Source organism: Ranitomeya variabilis, chromosome 5 (assembly GCF_051348905.1).
Source record: "Ranitomeya variabilis isolate aRanVar5 chromosome 5, aRanVar5.hap1, whole genome shotgun sequence".
Taxonomy (NCBI): domain Eukaryota; kingdom Metazoa; phylum Chordata; class Amphibia; order Anura; family Dendrobatidae; genus Ranitomeya; species Ranitomeya variabilis.
The window spans coordinates 686,173,471-686,199,746 of record NC_135236.1 but is presented as its reverse complement, the minus strand read 5'-3'; the positions used below and the strand labels follow the sequence as shown (position 1 = coordinate 686,199,746).

General features: G+C 52.3%; 1 protein-coding gene across 2 annotated transcripts in view; it reads right to left on the bottom strand.

The window, feature by feature from the left end:
• GYS2 (glycogen synthase 2) overlaps nucleotides 1–26,276 on the bottom strand; it is a 171,710-nt gene that overhangs the window by 127,261 nt on the left and 18,173 nt on the right. For both annotated transcript variants that reach the window (XM_077261412.1, XM_077261414.1), the window contains exons 2-3: nucleotides 4,426–4,607; nucleotides 872–1,063 (exon numbers count right to left, since the gene is read on the bottom strand). In XM_077261412.1, the coding sequence (XP_077117527.1) occupies nucleotides 872–1,063; nucleotides 4,426–4,607 (374 nt within the window). The remainder of the gene's footprint in view (nucleotides 1–871; nucleotides 1,064–4,425; nucleotides 4,608–26,276) is intronic.

Sequence of the window (26,276 nt, the reverse complement as noted above, 5' to 3'; positions counted from 1 at the left end):
GGTACTGGGATATTGGAGGTGGTGGTACTGGGATGGTGAGAGTGGGGGTACTGGGATGGTGGTGGTACTTGGATATTGGAGGTGGTGGTACTGGGATGGTGAGAGTGGGGGTACTGGGATTGTGGTGGTACTTGGATATTGGAGGTGGTGGTACTGGGATGGTGGGGGTAGTGGATGGTGGGGGTGGGGGTACAATGATGGTGGTGGTGCTGGAATATTGGAGGTAGTGGTACTGGTATGGTGGGAGTGGTAGCACTTGGATGGTGGGGGTGGTAGTGCTGGGACATTGGGGGCAGTTGCTCTGAGATTTTGGGGAGTGGCACTGGGATGTTGGAGGTGGTGGTACTGGTATAGTGGGGATAGTGGCACTTAGAAATTGGAGGTGGTAGCACTGGGATGGTGGGGGTGGTGATACTGGGAAGTTGGGGGTGATGATACTGGGAGGTTGGGAGTGGTAGCACTGGGATGTTGGGGGTGGTGATACTGGGATGTTGGGGGTGATGATACTGGGAGGTTGGGAGTGGTAGCACTGGGATGTTGGGGGTGGTGATACTGGGATGGTGGGAGTGGTAGCGCTGGGACGTTGGGTATTAGCATTGGGATGTTGGGAGTGGTAGTACTGGGATAGTGGGGATCGTGGCACTTGGAAATTGGAGGTTGTAGCACTGGGATGGTCGGGGTGGTGATACTGGGATGTTGGGAGTGGTAGTACTTGGATGTTGGAGGTGGTGGTACTGGGACATTGGAGGTGGTAGCACTGGGATGTTGGGGGTGGTAGTACTGGAATTTTGGGAGGGTGGCGCTGGGATGTTGGGGGTAATAGCACTGGGATATTGGGGATGGTAGTACTGGAGCTGACGTCAGGACTTGCCTCTTTCAGGAACCATGCTGACAGTGACCCGAGCAGCAGCGCATCGTTGGCCTCTCGGTCGTGGTAGGGGATCCCCACGTTGCAGGCCTCCCAGAATTCTCCCTTCCACCTGTCCAGGTTCCAGGCCGCGGAGCTGATGTCAAACAGCAGGACGTACGGACTGCCCTCGATGAGCCAGCGGCCGAAGTACAGCTGCGGAGCCAATCACAGGGCGCGTCACTCTCCCAGTGCAGGGGCGTGGCTGCGGAGCTCTGCCCCACAGGGTGACGGGGTAACTGTGGCTGCCTCCACGGGGTGATGGGGTAAATAATGGCTGCCCCTGAGGGGTAATGGGGTAACTGATGGCTGCCTCCGGGGGGTGATGGGGTAACTGACTACTGCACCTGCGGGGTGATGGGGTATCTGAAGGTTGCACCCTGGGGGTGATGGGGTAACTGTGCCTGCCCCGCGGGATGATGGGGTAACTGTGGCTGCCTCCACGGGGTGATGGGGTAAATAATGGCTGCCCCCACAGGGTAATGGGGTAACTGATGGCTGCCTCCGGGGGTGATGGGGTATCTGAAGGTTGCACCCTGGGGGTGATGGGGTAACTTACGGCTGCCCCTGCGGGGTGATGGGGTAACTGTGCCTGCCCCGCGGGATGATGGGGTAACTGTGCCTGCCCTGCGGGATGATGGGGTAACTGTGCCTGCCCCGCGGGATGATGGGGTAACTGTGGCTGCCCCCGCGGGGTGATGTGGTAAATGACGTCTGCCCCCAAGGTGATGGGGTAACTGACAGTTGCCCCTTCTGGGTGACGGGGTCTTTCATGATCTCCACTTGCTGTCAGTTACATAGTTACATAGTTATTAAGGTTGAAGGAAGACTTTAAGTCCATCTAGTCCAACCCATAGCCTAACCTAACATGCCCTAACATGTTGATCCAGAGGAAGGCAAAAAAAACCCATGTGGCAAAGAGTAAGCTCCACCATGGGGAAAAAAATTCCTTCCCGACCCCACATACGGCAATCAGACTAGTTCCCTGGATCAACGCCTTATCAAGGAATCTAGTGTATATACCCTGTAATATTATACTTTTCCAGAAAGGTATCCAGTCCCCTCTTAAATTTAATTAATGAATCACTCATTACAACATCATACGGCAGAGAGTTCCATAGTCTCACTGCTCTTACAGTAAAGAATCCACGTCTGTTATTATGCTTAAACCTTCTTTCCTCCAGACGTAGAGGATGCCCCCTTGTCCCTGTCTCAGGTCTATGATTAAAAAGATCATCAGAAAGGTCTTTGTACTGTCCCCTCATATATTTATACATTAACATAAGATCACCCCTTAGCCTTCGTTTTTAGCCCCAAGTGTAATAACCTATCTTGGTATTGCAGACCCCCCAGTCCTCTAATAACCTTGGTCGCTCTTCTCTGCACCCGCTCCAGTTCAGCTATGTCTTTCTTATACACCGGAGACCAGAACTGTGCACAGTATTCTAAGTGTGGTCGCACTAGTGACTTGTATAGAGGTAAAATTATGTTCTCCTCATGAGCATCTATGCCTCTTTTAATGCATCCCATTATTTTATTTGCCTTTGTAGCAGCTGCCTGACACTGGCCACTGAATATGAGTTTGTCATCCACCCATACACCCAGGTCTTTTTCATTGACGGATTTGCCCAGAGTTTTAGAATTAAGCACATAGTTATACATCTTATTACTTCTACCCAAGTGCATGACCTTACATGTATCCCCATTGAAGCTCATTTGCCATTTATCAGCCCAAGCTTCTAGTTTACATAAATCATCCTGTAATATAAAATTGTCCTCCCCTGTACGGATTACCCTGCAGAGTTTAGTGTCATCTGCAAATATTGAAATTCTACTCTGAATGCCCCCTACAAGGTCAGTGATGAGGAGCATTCAGCCTTTATGTTTCTTGTTTGTGGCAAATTGTGTCCTATGGATGAAGCGGCTCTGAGGGTTTGTTGCAATGTATCAGCACAGTTTAGAGACATCGGCCAGACGTGTGCAGCTTTCAGAAACTGTACTGATACATTGTGATGGCCCCGCAGCTGTGTGGCTATGAATGTGTCCATGAGAAGGTTTCTGTTCATTAAAAGCAAGCAGAGATCTGAAAATGTGACCCTGAATGTGGGTGACCCTGTATGTGGGTGACACGGCGTCATCCTGAATATGGGAGACATGGCTCCATCCTGAACGTGGGTGACACGGCGTCGTCCTGAATGTGGGTGACACGGCGTCATCCTGAATGTGGGTGACACGGCGTCGTCCTGAATATGGGTGACACGGCTCCATCCTGAACGTGGGTGACACGGCGTCGTCCTGAACGTGGGTGACACGGCGTCGTCCTGAATTTGGGTGACACGGCTCCATCCTGAACGTGGGTGACACGGCGTCATCCTGAATGTGGGTGACACGGCGTCGTCCTGAATATGGGTGACACGGCTCCATCCTGAATGTGGGTGACACGGCGTCATCCTGAACGTGGGTGACACGGCGTCGTCCTGAATTTGGGTGACACGGCTCCATCCTGAACGTGGGTGACACGGCGTCGTCCTGAACGTGGGTGACACGGCTTCATCCTGAACGTGGGTGACACGGCGTCGTCCTGAATATGGGTGACACGGCTTCATCCTGAACGTAGGTGACATGGCGTCGTCCTGAACGTGGGTGACACGGCGTCATCCTGAATATGGGAGACATGGCGTCATCCTGAACGTGGGTGACACGGCGTCGTCCTGAATTTGGGTGACACGGCTCCATCCTGAACGTGGGTGACACGGCGTCGTCCTGATTTATGGGTGACACGGCTTCATCCTGAACGTGGGTGACACGGCTTCATCCTGAACGTGGGTGACACGGCGTCATCCTGAACGTGGGTGACACGGCGTCATCCTGAACGTGGGTGACACGGCGTCGTCCTGAATATGGGTGACACGGCTTCATCCTGAACGTAGGTGACATGGCGTCGTCCTGAACGTGGGTGACACGGCGTCGTCCTGAATTTGGGTGACACGGCGTCATCCTGAACGTGGGTGACACGGCGTCGTCCTGAACGTGGGTGACACGGCGTCATCATGAACGTGGGTGACACGGCGTCGTCCTGAACGTGGGTGACACAGCGTCGTCCTGAACGTGGGTGACACGGCGTTGTCCTGAACGTGGGTGACATGGCGACGTCCTGAATATGGGTGATATGGCGTCGTCCTGAACGTGGATGACACGGTGTCATCCTGAACGTGGGTGACACGGCGTCGTCCTGAACGTGGGTGACATGGCGTCGTCCTGAACGTGGGTGACATGGCGACGTCCTGAATATGGGTGATATGGCGACGTCCTGAATATGGGTGACATGGCGTTGTCCTGATTTATGGGTGACATGGCAGCATCCTGAATATGGGTGACCCGGCGTCGCCCCCCCACAGAGCGCACGTCTCGGCTGCGGGGGTAATTGGACTCCTGTCATCAGTAATGGGATCTGCAGCCGCTAATTGATCTCCTGTAATATAAAGGTCGCGGTGTCGGGAGTAATCGCCGCGGATTACCTGACAGCCCTGAGCCTGCAGCGCGTCCACCGCCCTCCTGATAGCCGGCAGCGGGGGGTCGCAGATCTCCACCTGCGTCCTGACGTTCTGCTCATAGTACGGACCCATCAAGAAGTAGTTGTCTCCCCACTCGTCCGCCGTGATCTTCGCCTTCGTCTGGATGACGGTGAATATTCCTCCAACTGCAAGAAAAGGAGAACAAAGAAAATGATGAGGACAAGCAGAAAAACAGCAGCAAAAGCCCGAGGCAGCGGACGAAAACGTCCACACATGGAAGGGTTAATAGATTATCTAACAGAGTATCTGGTGATCGCCTCTATTGTCAGTGTATGGTGATCTCCCGTCACCTCCATTATCAGTATCTGGTGACCGCCCCTCGCCTCCATCGTCAGTATCTGGTGACCGCCCGTCACCTCCATCATCAGTATCTGGTGATCGCTCCTCGCCTCTATTGTCAGTGTATGGTAATCACCCGTCACCTCCATCATCAGTATCTGATTACCGCTCATCACCTCCATCATCAGTATCTGGTGACCGCCCGTCACCTCCATCATCAGTATCTGGTGACCGCCCGTCACCTCCATCATCAGTATCTGGTGACCGCTCCTCGTCTCCATCATCAATATCTGGTGACCGCCTGTCACCTCCATCATCAGTATCTGGTGACCATCTATCACCTCCATCATCAGTATCTGGTGATCGCTCCTCGCCTCTATTGTCAGTGTATGGTAATCACCCGTCACCTCCATCATCAGTATCTGATTACCGCTCATCACCTCCATCATCAGTATCTGGTGACCGCCCGTCACCTCCATCATCAGTATCTGGTGACCGCCTGTCACCTCCATCATCAGTATCTGGTGACCGCTCCTCGTCTCCATCATCAATATCTGGTGACCGCCTGTCACCTCCATCATCAGTATCTGGTGACCATCTATCACCTCCATCATCAGTATCTGGTGACCGCTCCTCGTCTCCATCATCAATATCTGGTGATCACCCGTCCCCTCCATCATCAGTATCTGGTGACCGCCCGTCACCTCCATCATCAGTATCTGGTGATCGCTCCTCGCCTCTATTGTCAGTGTATGGTAATCACCCGTCACCTCCATCATCAGTATCTGATTACCGCTCATCACCTCCATCATCAGTATCTGGTGACCGCCCGTCACCTCCATCATCAGTATCTGGTGACCGCCTGTCACCTCCATCATCAGTATCTGGTGACCGCTCCTCGTCTCCATCATCAATATCTGGTGACCGCCCGTCCCCTCCATCATCAGTATCTGGTGACCGCCCGTCACCTCCATCATCAGTATCTGGTGACCGTCCATCACCTCAATTATCAATATCTGGTGATCACCCGTCCCCTCCATCATCAGTATCTGGTGACCGCCCGTCTCCTCCATCATCAGTATCTGGTGACCGCTCCTCGTCTCCATCATCAATATCTGGTGATCACCCGTCACCTCCATCATCAGTATCTGGTGACCGCCCGTCACCTCCATCATCAGTATCTGGTGACCGCTCCTCGTCTCCATCATCAATATCTGGTGATCACCCGTCACCTCCATCATCAGTATCTGGTGACCGCCCGTCACCTCCATCATCAGTATCTGGTGACCGCCTGTCACCTCCATCATCAGTATCTGGTGACCGTCCATCACCTCAATTATCAATATCTGGTGATCACCCGTCACCTCCATCATCAGTATCTGGTGACCACCCGTCTCCTCCATCATCAGTATCTGGTGATCACCCCTCGCCTCTATTGTCAGTGTATGGTGATCTCCCGTCACCTCCACCATCAGTATCTGGCGGTCGCCCCTCGCCTCCATCATCAGTATAAGCTGAGTGCCCGTCGCCTTTTGTCTCTTGCACAGTCAGGGATGGAGCAGGATCCTTGTCGTGTGTATGAGGAGCCATTTATACCAGACAGGAGATCATGATCATCTTCATATAGAGGTGAAAACTCAATCATTAACAGAAACAGCCATGTAATTACCTGGGAGAGGAGCAGCCAAACTCTACTAGAAAGGTGAGGATGTGGAAGACGGTCTCTTATCACAGGTCACACACCATGGCAAGACTGAGCACAGCAACAAGATGCCAGGTAGTTACACTGCATCAGCGAGGTGTGGCACAGGCAAAGATTTCAGAATGGGTGCAGACATGAAACACTTTTAATTTTTCTCAAGTAACGATAGCATCTGGCGACCAAAGCTTGAGATTCGCAATCCGTGAAAACCCCTTGGTAAATTCCCTAAAACAGTGGGCGAATCCCAGAAAGTGCTGCAAAGCCTTAAGATCACGAGTTTGAACCCAATCAATGATGGCCTGCACCTTCCCAGGGTCCATCTTAAACCCTTCTGCTGACAAGATAAACCCCAAAAAAGAGATTTCCTAAACAGAGGAAAACACATTTCTCTAATTTAGCAAACAGAGAGTTCTCCCTCAGTCTCTGTAACACCACATGGACATGTTCCTGGTGAGTGTCCAAATCTGGTGAGAAGATTAGAATGTCGCCGCTCAGGCCTTGACAAATTGTAAAGGCAAGCTGTAGGCCACTTGGCACTAGGAATAAGATCAATAGCACAATGATAGGGACATTGGGGAGGTAGTATCGCCGCCTTTTTCTTCGAGAACACATCAGTCCTTCAGGTTCCCCAGAAGACCCTCCAGACTAGCGGAGCATATTTATACATTTTTTAGACTTTTCTTGGAACAGTTGGGACTCCATTTCACAATCTCCTTCAGACACCAAACAATAACTGGATTGTGATCTACAACCATGGAAAGCCCAACACCAATCCAGCAGGTAAATTATCCAACACAAAGCAGGAGATGGATTCAGAGTGGAGTGCCCCCACTTTAGAGTGAAATCCACCATTGCTCTAGTGACCAAATTGTGGGCTAACGGTGTCTTGTCAAGAGCGATGATTTGAATGGTTCTTTCTAAACTTACTGTCCTGAACCCTAACTTCAGAACCAGTCCCGAATCAATAAAGCAGCAGACCCACAGTCAACGAATGCTATTTTGATAACACCTGGTTCTCAAAGTAAATCATCGTATTTAACAGTACTTTATCAGAGGGAGGAAAAGGTACCTGAGAGTCTGGGTGACCTCCTCGGTTGTCACCCAGACTCAAGACGTTCTCCCGATGGTTTGATAGCTTGGGGACCAGTTGGGCAATTCTGAAGAAAATGTCCAGAGAGACCACAGTGTAGACAGAGTCTGAGATCTTGTCTCAGTCTTCTCTCTCATGAAGACTGGCAACTCTAACCTCCAATAGCTCCACTTCCAGTAAATGGACCTGACCTGCTAAAACTCATCCCCTGACAACCGGAGGAGCAGGGTAAAATATACCCTACAGCCTTCCCTGAATAGCCTAAACTGGTCTTTCTTTCCAGAAAACTTATCATTGAGGGCCATTACAGATTCAGGGGAGATCAACTGTACATCTGAGGGTACTGACGTCACAGCCACTGCCAGCAGTGGGGTGCTATAAGAGAGACTTCATTAATTTATTTATCTGACCCTCCAACTGATATTGTGATCACTACAGACTCTGGCAATCCTTAGCCAGATCCTGAGTCATCTGCATCAAATTTGCCACCTGCTCACAAAGCTTGTGAACATGGTCCATACTGACGAAAAAAAAAAATGTATAGACTAGACGTAATGTGACACTGAGTCACTTCTTATGGCCAAGCCGTTAGGATAGTCAGGGAGTCTGAAGTCAAAAGCCAAGAAGGTACATCATAAAACAGAGAGACGAGACAAAGGTATAGTTAGGTAACAGTCCAAGGTCAAAATACCAGGAAGAGAGTGGATTAAAGCAGAACGGGTTAAACAGATGGTCAAAACGAGGTCCAAGGTCAGGCAACGAAAGATCTATAAAAAGAACACAACACAGAGAGAGACAAACCACACAGTAGCTGAATGTACGTCTGGCAGAGGTCTGGGAGTAACAGCCCAGTTAAATAGCCTGGCAATCACCTGGGACAATGAACACCTGGAGACAGCCGACGCCTCCCAGTCTCAGATTGGACAGCTGAACTGTCAAAGTACTGACACCTTCAGCACATCTCTGTACCACACTGGACAGCTGAGCTGTCAATAATTGCATCCCAGACACATTGAGGGGTGAACCGTGACAGCAAGACACAGAAGCACAGGGAGAAGTGGTCAGAGAAACAGCCGAGGTGAGGAGGCTGAGTCCAAGCACCACTGAGCAAGTCTGAGAAGTACAAGGTGTTCAGTGCTAAGAGACAAGTCCAACCACCACTGAGCAAGTCACAGAAGTACAAGGTGTCCAGTGCTAAGAGAGACGTCCGAGGTGAGGAGGCTGAGCCGGACCACCACTGAGCAAGTCACAAATGTTCAAGGTGCTCACTGCTCAGATACATGGCCGAGGTGAGGTGGACGAGCCCAACCACCACTGAGCAAGACATAGAAGTACAAAGTGTTTAGTGCTCAGAGACACTGCTGAAGTGAGGAGGCTAAGCTGTCAATAACTGCATCCCAGACACATTGAGGGGTGAACCGTGACAGCAAGACACAGAAGCACAGGGAGAAGTGGTCAGAGAAACAGCCGAGGTGAGGAGGCTGAGTCCAAGCACCACTGAGCAAGTCTGAGAAGTACAAGGTGTTCAGTGCTAAGAGACAAGTCCGACCACCACTGAGCAAGACACAAATGTGCAAGGTGTTCAGTGCTCAGAGACAAGGCTGAGGTGAGGAGCCCGAGCCCGACCACCACTGAGCCAGACACATAAGTACAAGGTGTTCAGAGACACGGTCAAGATGAGGAAGCTGAGCCCAACCACAACTGAGCCAGACACATAAGTACAAGATGCTTAGTGCTCAGAGACATGGCTGAGGTGAGGAGGCTGAGACCGACCACCACTGAGCAAGACACAGAAGTATAAGGTGTTCAGTGCTCAGAGACAAGGCTGAGGTGAGAAGGCTGAGCAGGACCAACACTGAGCCAGATGCAGAAGTACAAGGTGTTCAGTGCTCAGAGACACTAATGAGGTGAGAAGGCTGAGCAGGACCACCAATGAGCAAGACACAGAAGTACAAGTTGTTCAGTGCTCAGAGACATGACCGAGGTGAGGAGGCTGAGCCCGACCACCACTGAGCAAGACATAGAAGTACAAAGTGTTTAGTGCTCAGAGACACTGCTGAAGTGAGGAGGCTAAGCAGGACCACCACTGAGCAAGACACAGAAGTACCACCCCTACTCTGGAACCCTCTACCACAACACATCAGACTCTCGCCTACCATCGAAACCTTCAAAAAGAACCTGAAGACCCACCTCTTCCGACAAGCCTACAACCTGCAGTAACCACCGATCGACCAAACCGCTGCATGACCAGCTCTATCCTCACCTACTGTATCCTCACCCATCCCTTGTAGATTGTGAGCCCTCGCGGGCAGGGTCCTCTCTCCTCCTGTATCCTCACCCATCCCTTGTAGATTGTGAGCCCTCGCGGGCAGGGTCCTCTCTCCTACTGTACCTATTATGACTTGTATTGTTCAAGATTATTGTACTTGTTTTTATTATGTACACCCCTCCTTACATGTAAAGCGCCATGGAATAAATGGCGCTATAACAATAAAAAATAATAATAATAAGTACGAGGTGTACAATGCTCAGAGACACAACCGAGTGAGGAGGCCGAGTCTGACCACCACTGAGCAAGACACAGAAGCAGGGGCGTAACTACCGCGGTCGCAGCGGTCGCCATTGCGACCGGGCCCCGCAGGTCAGGGGCCCAGGGCCGGCCCCTGACCTGCGGGGCCGGACTGGCCATCGGGCACTTCTGGCAAATGCCAGAAGAGCCGGACCCAGTAGTGGGCCGCCCGCTGCACTGTTCCCCCCGCCCCCCGCCAGTGCCACCGCCCCCCGCCAGTGCCGCCGCATTTAACTATACCGGCGTCTATGACACCGGTATAGTTCAATGCAATGATGTCGGAGAGAGCGTCACCTGACGCCCCCTCTCCCATCATTCCCCACTCTGCCTCTGACAGTACACTGCGGGTGCGCGATGACGTCATATCATCGCGCACCTGCAGTGTCCTGGGCAGACTGCAGCCGCCGGGAGCAGCGCGGGCAAAAGGAAGGGTGAGGAGAGTTTTTTTTTTTTTTTTAACTGGACTGTGGGGCCATTATCGGGGGGGGAGATGAGATGTGATGTGGGCTGTGCGGTATATACCCCTGTGCGGGCTGTGCTGTATATATCCCTGTGCGGGCTGTGCTGTATATATCCCTGTGCGGGCTCTGCTGTATATATCCCTGTGCGGGCTCTGCTGTATATATCCCTGTGCGGGCTGTGCTGTATATAACACTGTGCGGGCTGTGCTGTATATATCCCTGTGCGGGCTGTGCTGTATATATCCCTGTGCGGGCTCTGCTGTATATATCCCTGTGCGGGCTCTGCTGTATATATCCCTGTGCGGGCTCTGCTGTATATACCCCTGTGCGGGCTGTGCTGTATATATCCCTGTGCGGGCTGTGCTGTATATATCCCTGTGCGGGCTGTGCTGTATATATCCCTGTGCGGGCTGTGCTGTATATATCCCTGTGCGGGCTCTGCTGTATATATCCCTGTGCTGGCTGTGCTGTATATATCCCTGTGCGGGCTGTGCTGTATATACCCCTGTGCGGGCTGTGCTGTATATACCCCTGTGCGGGCTGTGCTGTATATATCCCTGTGCGGGCTGTGCTGTATATATCCCTGTGCGGGCTCTGCTGTATATATCCCTGTGCAGGCTGTGCTGTATATACCACTGTGCGGGCTGTGCTGTATATATCCCTGTGCGGGCTGTGCTGTATATACCCCTGTGCGGGCTGTGCTGTATATATCCCTGTGCGGGCTGTGCTGTATATATCCCTGTGCGGGCTGTGCTGTATATACCCCTGTGCGGGCTGTGCTGTATATATCCCTGTGCGGGCTGTGCTGTATATACCCCTGTGCGGGCTGTGCTGTATATATCCCTGTGCGGGCTGTGCTGTATATATCCCTGTGCGGGCTCTGCTGTATATATCCCTGTGCGGGCTGTGCTGTATATATCCCTGTGCGGGCTGTGCTGTATATATCCCTGTGCGGGCTGTGCTGTATATATCCCTGTGCGGGCTGTGCTGTATATATCCCTGTGCGGGCTCTGCTGTATATATCCCTGTGCGGGCTGTGCTGTATATATCCCTGTGCGGGCTGTGCTGTATATACCCCTGTACGGGCTGTGCTGTATATATCCCTGTGCGGGCTGTGCTGGATATACCCCTGTGCGGGCTGTGCTCTATATACCCCTGTGCTGGCTCTGCTGTATATATCCCTGTGCGGGCTGTGCTGTATATATCCCTGTGCGGGCTGTGCTGTATATATCCCTGTGCGGGCTGTGCTGTATATATCCCTGTGCGGGCTCTGCTGTATATACCCCTGTGCGGGCTCTGCTGTATATACCCCTGTGAGGGCTGTGCTGTATATATCCCTGTGCGGGCTGTGCTGTATATATCCCTGTGCGGGCTGTGCTGTATATATCCCTGTGCGGGCTGTGCTGTATATATCCCTGTGCGGGCTCTGCTGTATATATCCCTGTGTGGGCTGTGCTGTATATATCCCTGTGCGGGCTGTGCTGTATATATCCCTGTGCGGGCTCTGCTGTATATATCCCTGTGCGGGCTGTGCTGTATATACCCCTGTGCGGGCTGTGCTGTATATACCCCTGTGCGGGCTGTGCTCTATATACCCCTGTGCGGGCTGTGCTGTATATACCCCTGTGCGGGCTGTGCTGTATATATCCCTGTGCGGGCTGTGCTGTATATATCCCTGTGCGGGTTGTGCTGTATATATCCCTGTGCGGGCTGTGCTGTATATATCCCTGTGCGGGCTGTGCTCTATATACCCCTGTGCCGGCTCTGCTCTATATACCCCTGTGCGGGCTGTGCTGTATATACCCCTGTGCGGGCTGTGCTGTATATATCCCTGTGCGGGCTGTGCTGTATATACCCCTGTGCTGGCTGTGCTGTATATATCCCTGTGCGGGCTGTGCTGTATATATCCCTGTGCGGGCTGTGCTGTATATATCCCTGTGCGGGCTGTGCTGTATATATCCCTGTGCGGGCTGTGCTGTATATACCCCTGTACGGGCTGTGCTGTATATATCCCTGTGCGGGCTGTGCTGTATATATCCCTGTGCGGGCTGTGCTCTATATACCCCTGTGCCGGCTGTGCTCTATATATCCATGTGCGGGCTGTGCTGTATATATCCATGTGCGGGCTGTGCTGTATATATCCCTGTGCGGGCTGTGCTCTATATATCCCTGTGCGGGCTCTGCTGTATATATCCCTGTGCGGGCTGTGCTGTATATATCCCTGTGCGGGCTCTGCTGTATATATCCCTGTGCGGGCTGTGCTGTATATATCCCTGTGCGGGCTGTGCTGTATATATCCCTGTGCGGGCTGTGCTGTATATACCACTGTGCGGGCTCTGCTGTATATACCCCTGTGCGAGCTGTGCTGTATATATCCCTGTGCGGGCTGTGCTGTATATACCCCAGTGCGGGCTGTGCTGTATATATCCCTGTGCGGGCTGTGCTGTATATATCCCTGTGCGGGCTGTGCTGTATATATCCCTGTGCGGGCTGTGCTGTATATATCCCTGTGCGGGCTGTGCTGTATATATCCCTGTGCGGGCTGTGCTGTATATATCCCTGTGCGGGCTGTGCTGTATATATCCCTGTGCGGGCTGTGCTGTATATATCCCTGTGCGGGCTCTGCTGTATATATCCCTGTGCGGGCTGTGCTGTATATACCCCTGTGCGGGCTGTGCTGTATATACCACTGTGCGGGCTGTGCTGTATATACCACTGTGCGGTCTGTGCTGGATATACCACTGTGCGGGCTGTGCTGTATATACCACTGTGCGGGCTGTGCTGGATATACCACTGTGCGGGCTGTGCTGGATATACCACTGTGCGGTCTGTGCTGGATATACCACTGTGCGGGCTGTGCTGGATATACCACTGTGCGGGCTGTGCTGGATATACCACTGTGCGGGCTGTGCTGGATATACCACTGTGCGGGCTGTGCTGTATATATCCCTGTGCGGGCTCTGCTGTATATATCCCTGTGCGGGCTCTGCTGTATATATCCCTGTGCGGGCTGTGCTGTATATACCACTGTGCGGGCTGTGCTGGATATACCACTGTGCGGGCTGTGCTGGATATACCACTGTGCGGGCTGTGCTGTATATACCCCTGTACGGGCTGTGCTGTATATATCCCTGTGCGGGCTGTGCTGTATATATCCCTGTGCGGGCTGTGCTGTATATACCACTGTGCGGGCTGTGCTGTATATACCACTGTGCGGTCTGTGCTGGATATACCACTGTGCGGTCTGTGCTGGATATACCACTGTGCGGGCTGTGCTGGATATACCACTGTGCGGGCTCTGCTGTATATATCCCTGTGCGGGCTGTGCTCTATATATCCCTGTGCGGGCTGTGCTGTATATATCCCTGTGTGGGCTGTGCTGTATATACCCCTGTACGGGCTGTGCTGTATATATCCCTGTGCGGGCTGTGCTGTATATATCCCTGTGGGGGCTGTGCTGTATATACCCCTGTGCGGGCTGTGCTGTATATACCCCTGTACGGGCTGTGCTGTATATATCCCTGTGCGGGCTGTGCTGTATATATCCCTGTGCGGGCTGTGCTCTATATACCCCTGTGCGGGCTGTGCTGTATATATCCCTGTGCGGGCTGTGCTGTATATACCCCTGTGCGGGCTGTGCTGTATATATCCCTGTGCGGGCTGTGCTGTATATATCCCTGTGCGGGCTGTGCTGTATATATCCCTGTGCGGGCTGTGCTGTATATATCCCTGTGCGGGCTCTGCTGTATATACCCCTGTGCGGGCTCTGCTGTATATATCCCTGTGCGGGCTGTGCTGTATATATCCCTGTGCGGGCTGTGCTGTATATACCCCTGTGCGGGCTCTGCTGTATATACCCCTGTGCTGGCTGTGCTCTATATACCCCTGTGCTGGCTGTGCTGCATATACCCCTGTGCGGGCTCTGCTGTATATATCCCTGTGCGGGCTGTGCTGTATATATCCCTGTGCGGGCTGTGCTGTATATACCCCTGTGCGGGCTGTGCTGTATATATCCCTGTGCGGGCTGTGCTGTATATATCCCTGTGCGGGCTGTGCTGTATATATCCCTGTGCGGGCTCTGCTGTATATATCCCTGTGCGGGCTCTGCTGTATATACCCCTGTGCGGGCTCTGCTGTATATATCCCTGTGCGGGCTGTGCTGTATATACCCCTGTGCGGGCTGTGCTGTATATATCCCTGTGCGGGCTCTGCTGTATATACCCCTGTGCGGGCTCTGCTGTATATAACCCTGTGCGGGCTCTGCTGTATATATCCCTGTGCGGGCTGTGCTGTATATATCCCTGTGCGGGCTCTGCTGTATATACCCCTGTGCGGGCTCTGCTGTATATACCCCTGTGAGGGCTGTGCTGTATATATCCCTGTGCGGGCTGTGCTGTATATATCCCTGTGCGGGCTGTGCTGTATATATCCCTGTGCGGGCTGTGCTGTATATATCCCTGTGCGGGCTGTGCTGTATATATCCCTGTGCGGGCTGTGCTGTATATATCCCTGTGCGGGCTGTGCTGTATATACCCCTGTGCGGGCTCTGCTGTATATACCCCTGTGCGGGCTGTGCTGTATATATCCCTGTGCGGGCTGTGCTCTATATACCCCTGTGCGGGCTGTGCTGTATATATCCCTGTGCGGGCTGTGCTGTATATACCCCTGTGCGGGCTGTGCTGTATATATCCCTGTGCGGGCTGTGCTGTATATATCCCTGTGCGGGCTGTGCTGTATATATCCCTGTGCGGGCTCTGCTGTATATACCCCTGTGCGGGCTGTGCTGTATATATCCCTGTGTGGGCTGTGCTGTATATACCCCTGTGCGGGCTCTGCTGTATATATCCCTGTGCGGGCTGTGCTGTATATATCCCTGTGCGGGCTGTGCTGTATATATCCCTGTGCGGGCTCTGCTGTATATATCCCTGTGCGGGCTGTGCTGTATATATCCCTGTGCTGGCTGTGCTGTATATACCCCTGTGCCGGCTGTGCTGTATATACCCCTGTGCGGGCTGTGCTCTATATACCCCTGTGCGGGCTGTGCTGTATATACCCCTGTGCGGGCTGTGCTGTATATATCCCTGTGCGGGCTGTGCTGTATATATCCCTGTGCGGGCTGTGCTGTATATATCCCTGTGCGGGCTGTGCTCTATATACCCCTGTGCGGGCTCTGCTGTATATACCCCTGTGCTGGCTGTGCTCTATATACCCCTGTGCCGGCTCTGCTCTATATACCCCTGTGCGGGCTGTGCTGTATATATCCCTGTGCGGGCTGTGCTGTATATACCCCTGTACGGGCTGTGCTGTATATATCCCTGTGCGGGCTGTGCTGTATATATCCCTGTGCGGGCTGTGCTCTATATACCCCTGTGCCGGCTGTGCTCTATATATCCATGTGCGGGCTGTGCTGTATATATCCATGAGCGGGCTGTGCTGTATATATCCCTGTGCGGGCTGTGCTCTATATACCCCTGTGCCGGCTCTGCTGTATATATCCCTGTGCGGGCTCTGCTGTATATATCCCTGTGCAGGCTGTGCTGTATATATCCCTGTGCGGGCTGTGCTGTATATATCCCTGTGCGGGCTGTGCTCTATATACCCCTGTGCCGGCTGTGCTCTATATATCCATGTGCGGGCTGTGCTGTATATATCCATGTGCGGGCTGTGCTGTATATATCCCTGTGCGGGCTGTGCTGTATATACCCCTGTGCGGGCTGTGCTGTATATATCCCTGTGCGGGCTCTGCTGTATATATCACTGTGCGGGCTGTGCTGTATATATCCCTGTGCGGGCTGTGCTGTATATACCCCTGTGCGGGCTGTGCTCTATATATCCCTGTGCGGGCTCTGCTGTATATATCCCTGTGCGGGCTGTGCTGTATATATCCCTGTGCGGGCTGTGCTGTATATATCCCTGTGCGGGCTGTGCTGTATATACCACTGTGCGGGCTCTGCTGTATATACCCCTGTGCGAGCTGTGCTGTATATATCCCTGTGCGGGCTGTGCTGTATATACCCCAGTGCGGGCTCTGCTGTATATACCCCTGTGCGGGCTGTGCTGTATATATCCCTGTGCGGGCTCTGCTGTATATATCCCTGTGCGGGCTGTGCTGTATATATCCCTGTGCGGGCTGTGCTGTATATATCCCTGTGCGGGCTGTGCTGTATATATCCCTGTGCGGGCTGTGCTGTATATATCCCTGTGCGGGCTGTGCTCTATATACCCCTGTGCCGGCTCTGCTCTATATACCCCTGTGCGGGCTGTGCTGTATATATCCCTGTGCGGGCTGTGCTGTATATATCCCTGTGCGGGCTCTGCTGTATATACCCCTGTGCGGGCTGTGCTGTATATATCCCTGTGCGGGCTGTGCTGTATATATCCCTGTGCGGGCTCTGCTGTATATACCACTGTGCGGGCTCTGCTGTATATATCCCTGTGCAGGCTGTGCTGTATATACCCCTGTGCGGGCTGTGCTGTATATACCCCTGTGCGGGCTGTGCTGTATATACCCCTGTGCGGGCTCTGCTGTATATATCCCTGTGCAGGCTGTGCTGTATATATCCCTGTGCGGGCTGTGCTGTATATATCCCTGTGCGGGCTGTGCTCTATATACCCCTGTGCCGGCTGTGCTCTATATATCCATGTGCGGGCTGTGCTGTATATATCCATGTGCGGGCTGTGCTGTATATACCCCTGTGCGGGCTCTGCTGTATATATCCCTGTGCGGGCTGTGCTGTATATATCCCTGTGCGGGCTGTGCTGTATATATCCCTGTGCGGGCTGTGCTGTATATATCCCTGTGCGGGCTGTGCTGTATATATCCCTGTGCTGGCTGTGCTGTATATATCCCTGTGCGGGCTGTGCTCTATATATCCCTGTGCGGGCTCTGCTGTATATATCCCTGTGCGGGCTGTGCTGTATATATCCCTGTGCGGGCTCTGCTGTATATATCCCTGTGCGGGCTGTGCTGTATATATCCCTGTGCGGGCTGTGCTGTATATATCCCTGTGCGGGCTGTGCTGTATATACCACTGTGCGGGCTCTGCTGTATATACCCCTGTGCGAGCTGTGCTGTATATATCCCTGTGCGGGCTGTGCTGTATATACCCCAGTGCGGGCTCTGCTGTATATATCCCTGTGCGGGCTCTGCTGTATATATCCCTGTGCGGGCTCTGCTGTATATATCCCTGTGCGGGCTGTGCTGTATATATCCCTGTGCGGGCTCTGCTGTATATATCCCTGTGCGGGCTGTGCTGTATATATCCCTGTGCGGGCTGTGCTGTATATATCCCTGTGCGGGCTGTGCTGTATATATCCCTGTGCGGGCTGTGCTGTATATATCCCTGTGCGGGCTGTGCTGTATATATCCCTGTGCGGGCTGTGCTGTATATATCCCTGTGCGGGCTGTGCTGTATATATCCCTGTGCGGGCTGTGCTGTATATATCCCTGTGCGGGCTCTGCTGTATATATCCCTGTGCGGGCTGTGCTGTATATACCACTGTGCGGGCTGTGCTGTATATACCACTGTGCGGGCTGTGCTGTATATACCACTGTGCGGGCTGTGCTGTATATACCACTGTGCGGGCTGTGCTGGATATACCACTGTGCGGGCTGTGCTGGATATACCACTGTGCGGTCTGTGCTGGATATACCACTGTGCGGTCTGTGCTGTATATATCCCTGTGCGGGCTGTGCTGTATATACCACTGTGCGGGCTGTGCTGTATATACCCCTGTACGGGCTGTGCTGTATATATCCCTGTGCGGGCTCTGCTGTATATATCCCTGTGCGGGCTGTGCTCTATATACCCCTGTGCGGGCTGTGCTGTATATACCACTGTGCGGGCTGTGCTCTATATACCCCTGTGCGGGCTGTGCTGTATATATCCCTGTGCGGGCTCTGCTGTATATATCCCTGTGCGGGCTGTGCTGTATATACCCCTGTGCCGGCTGTGCTGTATATACCACTGTGCGGGCTGTGCTGTATATACCACTGTGCGGGCTGTGCTGTATATACCACTGTGCGGGCTGTGCTGGATATACCACTGTGCGGGCTGTGCTGGATATACCACTGTGCGGGCTGTGCTGGATATACCACTGTGCGGTCTGTGCTGTATATACCCCTGTGCGGGCTGTGCTGTATATACCCCTGTACGGGCTGTGCTGTATATATCCCTGTGCGGGCTGTGCTGTATATATCCCTGTGCGGGCTGTGCTGTATATACCACTGTGCGGGCTGTGCTGTATATACCACTGTGCGGTCTGTGCTGGATATACCACTGTGCGGTCTGTGCTGGATATACCACTGTGCGGTCTGTGCTGTATATATCCCTGTGCGGGCTGTGCTGTATATATCCCTGTGCGGGCTGTGCTGTATATACCCCTGTACGGGCTGTGCTGTATATATCCCTGTGCGGGCTGTGCTGTATATATCCCTGTGGGGGCTGTGCTGTATATACCCCTGTGCGGGCTGTGCTGTATATACCCCTGTACGGGCTGTGCTGTATATATCCCTGTGCGGGCTGTGCTGTATATATCCCTGTGCGGGCTGTGCTCTATATACCCCTGTGCGGGCTGTGCTGTATATATCCCTGTGCGGGCTGTGCTGTATATACCCCTGTGCGGGCTGTGCTGTATATATCCCTGTGCGGGCTGTGCTGTATATATCCCTGTGCGGGCTGTGCTGTATATATCCCTGTGCGGGCTGTGCTGTATATATCCCTGTGCGGGCTCTGCTGTATATACCCCTGTGCGGGCTCTGCTGTATATATCCCTGTGCGGGCTGTGCTGTATATATCCCTGTGCGGGCTGTGCTGTATATACCCCTGTGCGGGCTCTGCTGTATATACCCCTGTGCTGGCTGTGCTCTATATACCCCTGTGCTGGCTGTGCTGCATATACCCCTGTGCGGGCTCTGCTGTATATATCCCTGTGCGGGCTGTGCTGTATATATCCCTGTGCGGGCTGTGCTGTATATACCCCTGTGCGGGCTGTGCTGTATATATCCCTGTGCGGGCTGTGCTGTATATATCCCTGTGCGGGCTGTGCTGTATATATCCCTGTGCGGGCTCTGCTGTATATATCCCTGTGCGGGCTCTGCTGTATATACCCCTGTGCGGGCTCTGCTGTATATATCCCTGTGCGGGCTGTGCTGTATATATCCCTGTGCGGGCTGTGCTGTATATACCCCTGTGCGGGCTGTGCTGTATATATCCCTGTGCGGGCTGTGCTGTATATACCCCTGTGCGGGCTCTGCTGTATATACCCCTGTGCGGGCTGTGCTGTATATATCCCTGTGCGGGCTCTGCTGTATATACCCCTGTGCGGGCTCTGCTGTATATACCCCTGTGCGGGCTCTGCTGTATATATCCCTGTGCGGGCTGTGCTGTATATATCCCTGTGCGGGCTCTGCTGTATATACCCCTGTGCGGGCTCTGCTGTATATACCCCTGTGAGGGCTGTGCTGTATATATCCCTGTGCGGGCTGTGCTGTATATATCCCTGTGCGGGCTGTGCTGTATATATCCCTGTGCGGGCTGTGCTGTATATATCCCTGTGCGGGCTGTGCTCTATATACCCCTGTGCGGGCTGTGCTGTATATATCCCTGTGCGGGCTGTGCTGTATATACCCCTGTGCGGGCTGTGCTGTATATATCCCTGTGCGGGCTGTGCTGTATATATCCCTGTGCGGGCTGTGCTGTATATATCCCTGTGCGGGCTCTGCTGTATATACCCCTGTGCGGGCTGTGCTGTATATATCCCTGTGTGGGCTGTGCTGTATATACCCCTGTGCGGGCTCTGCTGTATATATCCCTGTGCGGGCTGTGCTGTATATATCCCTGTGCGGGCTGTGCTGTATATATCCCTGTGCGGGCTCTGCTGTATATATCCCTGTGCGGGCTCTGCTCTATATACCCCTGTGCGGGCTGTGCTGTATATACCCCTGTGCGGGCTGTGCTGGATATACCACTGTGCGGGCTGTGCTGTATATACCCCTGTACGGGCTGTGCTGTATATACCCCTGTGCGGGCTGTGCTGTATATATCCCTGTGCTGGCTGTGCTGTATATACCCCTGTGCCGGCTGTGCTGTATATACCCCTGTGCGGGCTGTGCTGTATATATCCCTGTGCGGGCTGTGCTCTATATACCACTGTGCGGGCTGTGCTGTATATATCCCTGTGCGGGCTGTGTTGTATATATCCCTGTGCGGGCTGTGCTGTATATATCCCTGTGCGGGCTGTGCTGTATATACCACTGTGCGGGCTGTGCTGTATATACCCCTGTGCGGGCTGTGCTCTATATACCCCTGTGCGGGCTGTGCTGTATATACCCCTGTGCGGGCTGTGCTGTATATATCCCTGTGCGGGCTGTGCTGTATATATCCCTGTGCGGGCTGTGCTGTATATATCCCTGTGCGGGCTGTGCTCTATATACCCCTGTGCGGGCTCTGCTGTATATACCCCTGTGCTGGCTGTGCTCTATATACCCCTGTGCCGGCTCTGCTCTATATACCCCTGTGCGGGCTGTGCTGTATATATCCCTGTGCGGGCTGTGCTGTATATACCCCTGTACGGGCTGTGCTGTATATATCCCTGTGCGGGCTGTGCTGTATATATCCCTGTGCGGGCTGTGCTCTATATACCCCTGTGCCGGCTGTGCTCTATATATCCATGTGCGGGCTGTGCTGTATATATCCATGTGCGGGCTGTGCTGTATATATCCCTGTGCGGGCTGTGCTCTATATACCCCTGTGCCGGCTCTGCTGTATATATCCCTGTGCGGGCTCTGCTGTATATATCCCTGTGCAGGCTGTGCTGTATATATCCCTGTGCGGGCTGTGCTCTATATACCCCTGTGCCGGCTGTGCTGTATATACCCCTGTGCGGGCTGTGCTGTATATATCCCTGTGCGGGCTGTGCTGTATATATCCCTGTGCGGGCTGTGCTGTATATATCCCTGTGCGGGCTGTGCTGTATATACCACTGTGCGGGCTCTGCTGTATATATCCCTGTGCTGGATATACCACTGTGCGGGCTGTGCTGGATATACCCCTGTGCGGGCTGTGCTCTATATACCCCTGTGCGGGCTGTGCTGTATATACCACTGTGCTGGCTGTGCTGGATATACCACTGTGCGGGCTGTGCTGGATATACCACTGTGCGGGCTGTGCTGGTTATACCACTGTGCGGGCTGTGCTGTATATATCCCTGTGCGGGCTGTGCTGGATATACCAATGTGCGGGCTGTGCTGGATATACCAATGTGCGGGCTGTGCTGGATATACCACTGTGCGGGCTGTGCTGGATATACCACTGTGCGGGCTGTGCTGGATATACCACTGTGCGGGCTGTGCTCTATATACCCCTGTGCGGGCTGTGCTGTACATACCACTGTGCGGGCTCTGCTGTATATACCCCTGTGCGGGCTGTGCTGGATATACCCCTGTGCGGGCTGTGCTCTATATACCACTGTGCGGGCTGTGCTCTATATACCACTGTGCGGGCTGTGCTCTATATACCACTGTGCGGGCTGTGCTCTATATACCACTGTGCGGGCTGTGCTCTATATACCACTGTGCGGGCTGTGCTGGATATACCACTGCGGGCTGTGCTGGATATACCAATGTGCGGGCTGTGCTGGATATACCACTGTGCGGGCTGTGCTGGATATACCAATGTGCGGGCTGTGCTGGATATACCAATGTGCGGGCTGTGCTGGATATACCACTGTGCGGGCTGTGCTGGATATACCACTGTGCGGGCTGTGCTGGATATACCACTGTGCGGGCTGTGCTGGATATACCAATGTGCGGGCTGTGCTGGATATACCAATGTGCGGGCTGTGCTGGATATACCACTGTGCGGGCTGTGCTGGATATACCACTGTGCGGGCTGTGCTGGATATACCAATGTGCGGGCTGTGCTGGATATACCACTGTGCGGGCTGTGCTGGATATACCACTGTGCGGGCTGTGCTGGATATACCACTGTGCGGGCTGTGCTCTATATACCACTGTGCGGGCTGTGCTGGATATACCACTGTGCGGGCTGTGCTGGATATACCACTGTGCGGGCTGTGCTGGATATACCACTGTGCGGGCTGTGCTCTATATACCACTGTGCGGGCTGTGCTCTATATACCACTGTGCGGGCTGTGCTCTATATACCACTGTGCGGGCTGTGCTGGATATACCACTGTGCGGGCTGTGCTGGATATACCAATGTGCGGGCTGTGCTGGATATACCACTGTGCGGGCTGTGCTGGATATACCACTGTGCGGGCTGTGCTGGATATACCACTGTGCGGGCTGTGCTGGATATACCACTGTGCGGGCTGTGCTGGATATACCACTGTGCGGGCTGTGCTGGCACCCAACACCATGTTGCAGTGCAGGAGATTCCTGCAACAGTCCGAGGCGTATCTAGGGGAATGTGGGGGGGCCCCCATTTGGAAGTTCGCACCGGGGCCCATAGCTTTGTAGTTACGCCACTGCACAGAAGTACAAGGTGCTCAGTGCTCAGAGACACAATTGAGGTGAGGAGGCTGAGCCTGACCGCCACTGAGCAAGACACAGAACTACAAGGTGCTTAGTGCTCACAGACATGGCTGCTGATAATCCTGCACATGGGGTGTACATATGTCATAGAAAATATTAATATATCTAAGCCCCTGGTGAAGGGGGCACTCACCCTCCTCCCCCCTCTCTTAGAATCAGATTAGTACAAGGGGCATAAAGGAGCAAAAAATCTTAGTTAACATGCAAGGCTCCTTTAAGGACAAAAGACCCCAGTAGTACCAATGAGGATGTCTCTTGTGGTAGACAAAGAGTTATAGTTTGGACAGGTAATTGAGACAGGAGAGCTCTTTTCAGAGGGCTGGACAACAGTAGAGTACCTGTGTTTACACATGAATAGCAAGGTGGAAGGGTCTTTGTCTCCAGGAAATGTATTTTGAATTCAAATGACACTGTGGTTTACTGCGAGGGAAATGCTACAATAGCAAGCCCAGATGCATGTCTCCCCAAAAAATATGAATACTGGAGTTTGCATAAATACAATAGTGATAGGACATACATTTTCAGCTTCAGGGCGAATAGGTGAAGAATATGCATATTTCTTTATAAATGTGATACCTGTTGATAAGCCCCAAATCAATATTGGCCAAATGACAAACCCTAACTTCTGCGATCCTCTAGAGAGAAGTTATCGTATAAGTTGAGAATTTCATAAAAATCCTGAGGAGCTGAGGACAACCTGGCCCACGTGAGGTCATCAAGGTTGGGGTATGTGGGTGTAACTCAGGTGCTGATGAAAGGTCAATCCGAATTATGATCTTAGTTCATGTAGAGAGATACACATCATAAATGCATGAATCCCGTTTGCTGAACGTCCCCTATCATAGTGCTTTCCTTCGGCTAAGCTGACTCATGCCTGTGAGTGACGTAGTAAGTTTCTTCTGTTATTCCTTCTTGTTTTATGTACTGTATAGTCTATTGTTTTGTCCCCGTTGTAACATCTTTTGTACATTTTTCATAAACAATGCCTCATTTTGGATAAAATATAAAATGTAATAGTTCTGTTCCTTTTGTTCTGTAACCCTGCAGCGCTGAAGCCAAATGTTACCAGAACCAGGCCTCCTGTCCACCTGTATAAAACGACTGGTGATGGCAGCGAGAAGTCTTGGGTTATCGTGGAGTTTGCAGTATCTGTATCGGGGGGTATATACATATATTCTATGCGTTGTTCTCGGAGGTGTATATACCATACGCTCACTGTTAGTTTCCCGATAACCGGCCTGTTAGTGGAAACAGCTTGTGGCCTCTTCCATTGATCGTCTGTCAATCACGTAATTGTCCGGACAATAGCGGGCAGCAAAGAGCTTCTCACTCCAAAGATAACAGCAGGCGGATCTAAAATACAATCCCCCTGGCTGCGATCTTGGCAAGTTTGTGGGATACTGCGTGGTCTCTCCAGTGTCTCCTCCTTGACAATTGGTGGCAGCAGTCGGATCGGAGTGACCCCTCCAGTATCCCCTCCTTGACACACATATATACATGATCCTGGACACAGGGTGTACATACATATATTTGCTTGTGAAAGCATTCACCCTCTTGGCTTTTTACTTATTTTGTTACATTACAACCTGTGTGTAAGTGTTTTTGTAATCCAATTTGTGTCTGATGCATCAGCGCTAAATAGTCTAAGTTGTAGAAATGAGAAAAATATCGGCATAAATTAAATTTATGCAATAAAATAACTAAATATTGGCTTGTGCATATGTATTCACCCCTTTGCGATAAAACAAATAAAAATTTCTGGTGCATCAAATCCATTATCATCACATGGAAAGAACATGGTGTCACAACAAACCTGCCGCTCACCAAAACAGTCAGCCCGGGCAAGGAGGGCATTAATCAGAGAGGAAGTACAGAGACCAGCGATAACCCTGAAGGAGCTGCTGAGTTCCCAAGCAGAGGCTGGAGAATCTGTCCATATGACCACAATAAGCCATACACTCCATAGAGGGGGCCATTATGGAACAGTGGGCAGAAAAAAGCCTTTACTTACGCACAAAAATTGTAAGGCTCATTTTGAGTTTGCCAAAAGACATGTGGGAGACTCCCCGAATGTATGGAGGAAGGTGCTGCGGTCAGAGGAGACCAACATTGAACTTTTTGGCCACCAATGTAAATGCTATGTCTTATGCCAAACCAACACAGCTCATCACCCCAAGAACACCATCCCCACAGTAAAGCATGGTGGTGGCAGCATCATGTTGTGGGGATGTTTTTCAGCAGCAGGAACAAGGAAAATGATCGGAGATGGATGGTGAGAAATACAGGGATATTCTTAAGTAAAACCTCTGTCTGTCAGTGATTTCAGACTGGGACGGAGGTTCGCCTTCCAACAAGACAATGACCCAAGGCATACTGCTAAGGCAACACTGAGTGGTGTAAGGGAAAACATAGAAAAGTTCTGGAGCAGCCGACTCACAGCCCAGACCTTCATCCAATGGATGAAGATCGCAGTTCACCAGAGGAAATATCTAACCTGAAGGAGCTGGAGTTTTGACTTGAGGAATGAGAAAAAATTCCCAGTGGTCAGATGTGGAAAAACTCAGAGACTTCGGAAAAGAGACTGCAGCTATAATTGCCACAAAAGGAGGCTCTACGAAGTACTGACTTTAGGGGGTGAATAGTTATGCACACTGAGGGTTTCAGTTATTTTGTCCTATTTTTTGCTTTCTTCACAATAAAAAGACAAATGTTCTCAGTTATTCGCATGTCCTGTACATGAACTGATGGAAACCCTAAAAACAACAGGGAAATTCCAGGTTGTGAAGTATCAAAACACAAAAAATATCAAGGGGTGATACCGTATACATGATCCTGCACACGGGGAGGAGGTCGGCTCATGTCGCTGCTCGTGTAGATGGGGGTCCGCTGTGGTTGGTGGGACGTCATTGGCACATTTTTCAACGTTATCCTATTACTTATAAAGGTCGCGGTGCTTTTCTTCCCTCGGTGCTCCAGCAGTGGTAGGTTGTCAGACCTCATCTTCCTCAGGTTGTCAGGTGCTGAGTGGTGACTTAATCTCGGGATTTACTAGAAGCTTCCTCAGCATTTGTCTCCGTACAGAGAAGAAACGATGAGAGGATTTACAGTTCCTAGAAGAGCGGGGGGAGGGCAGGGAC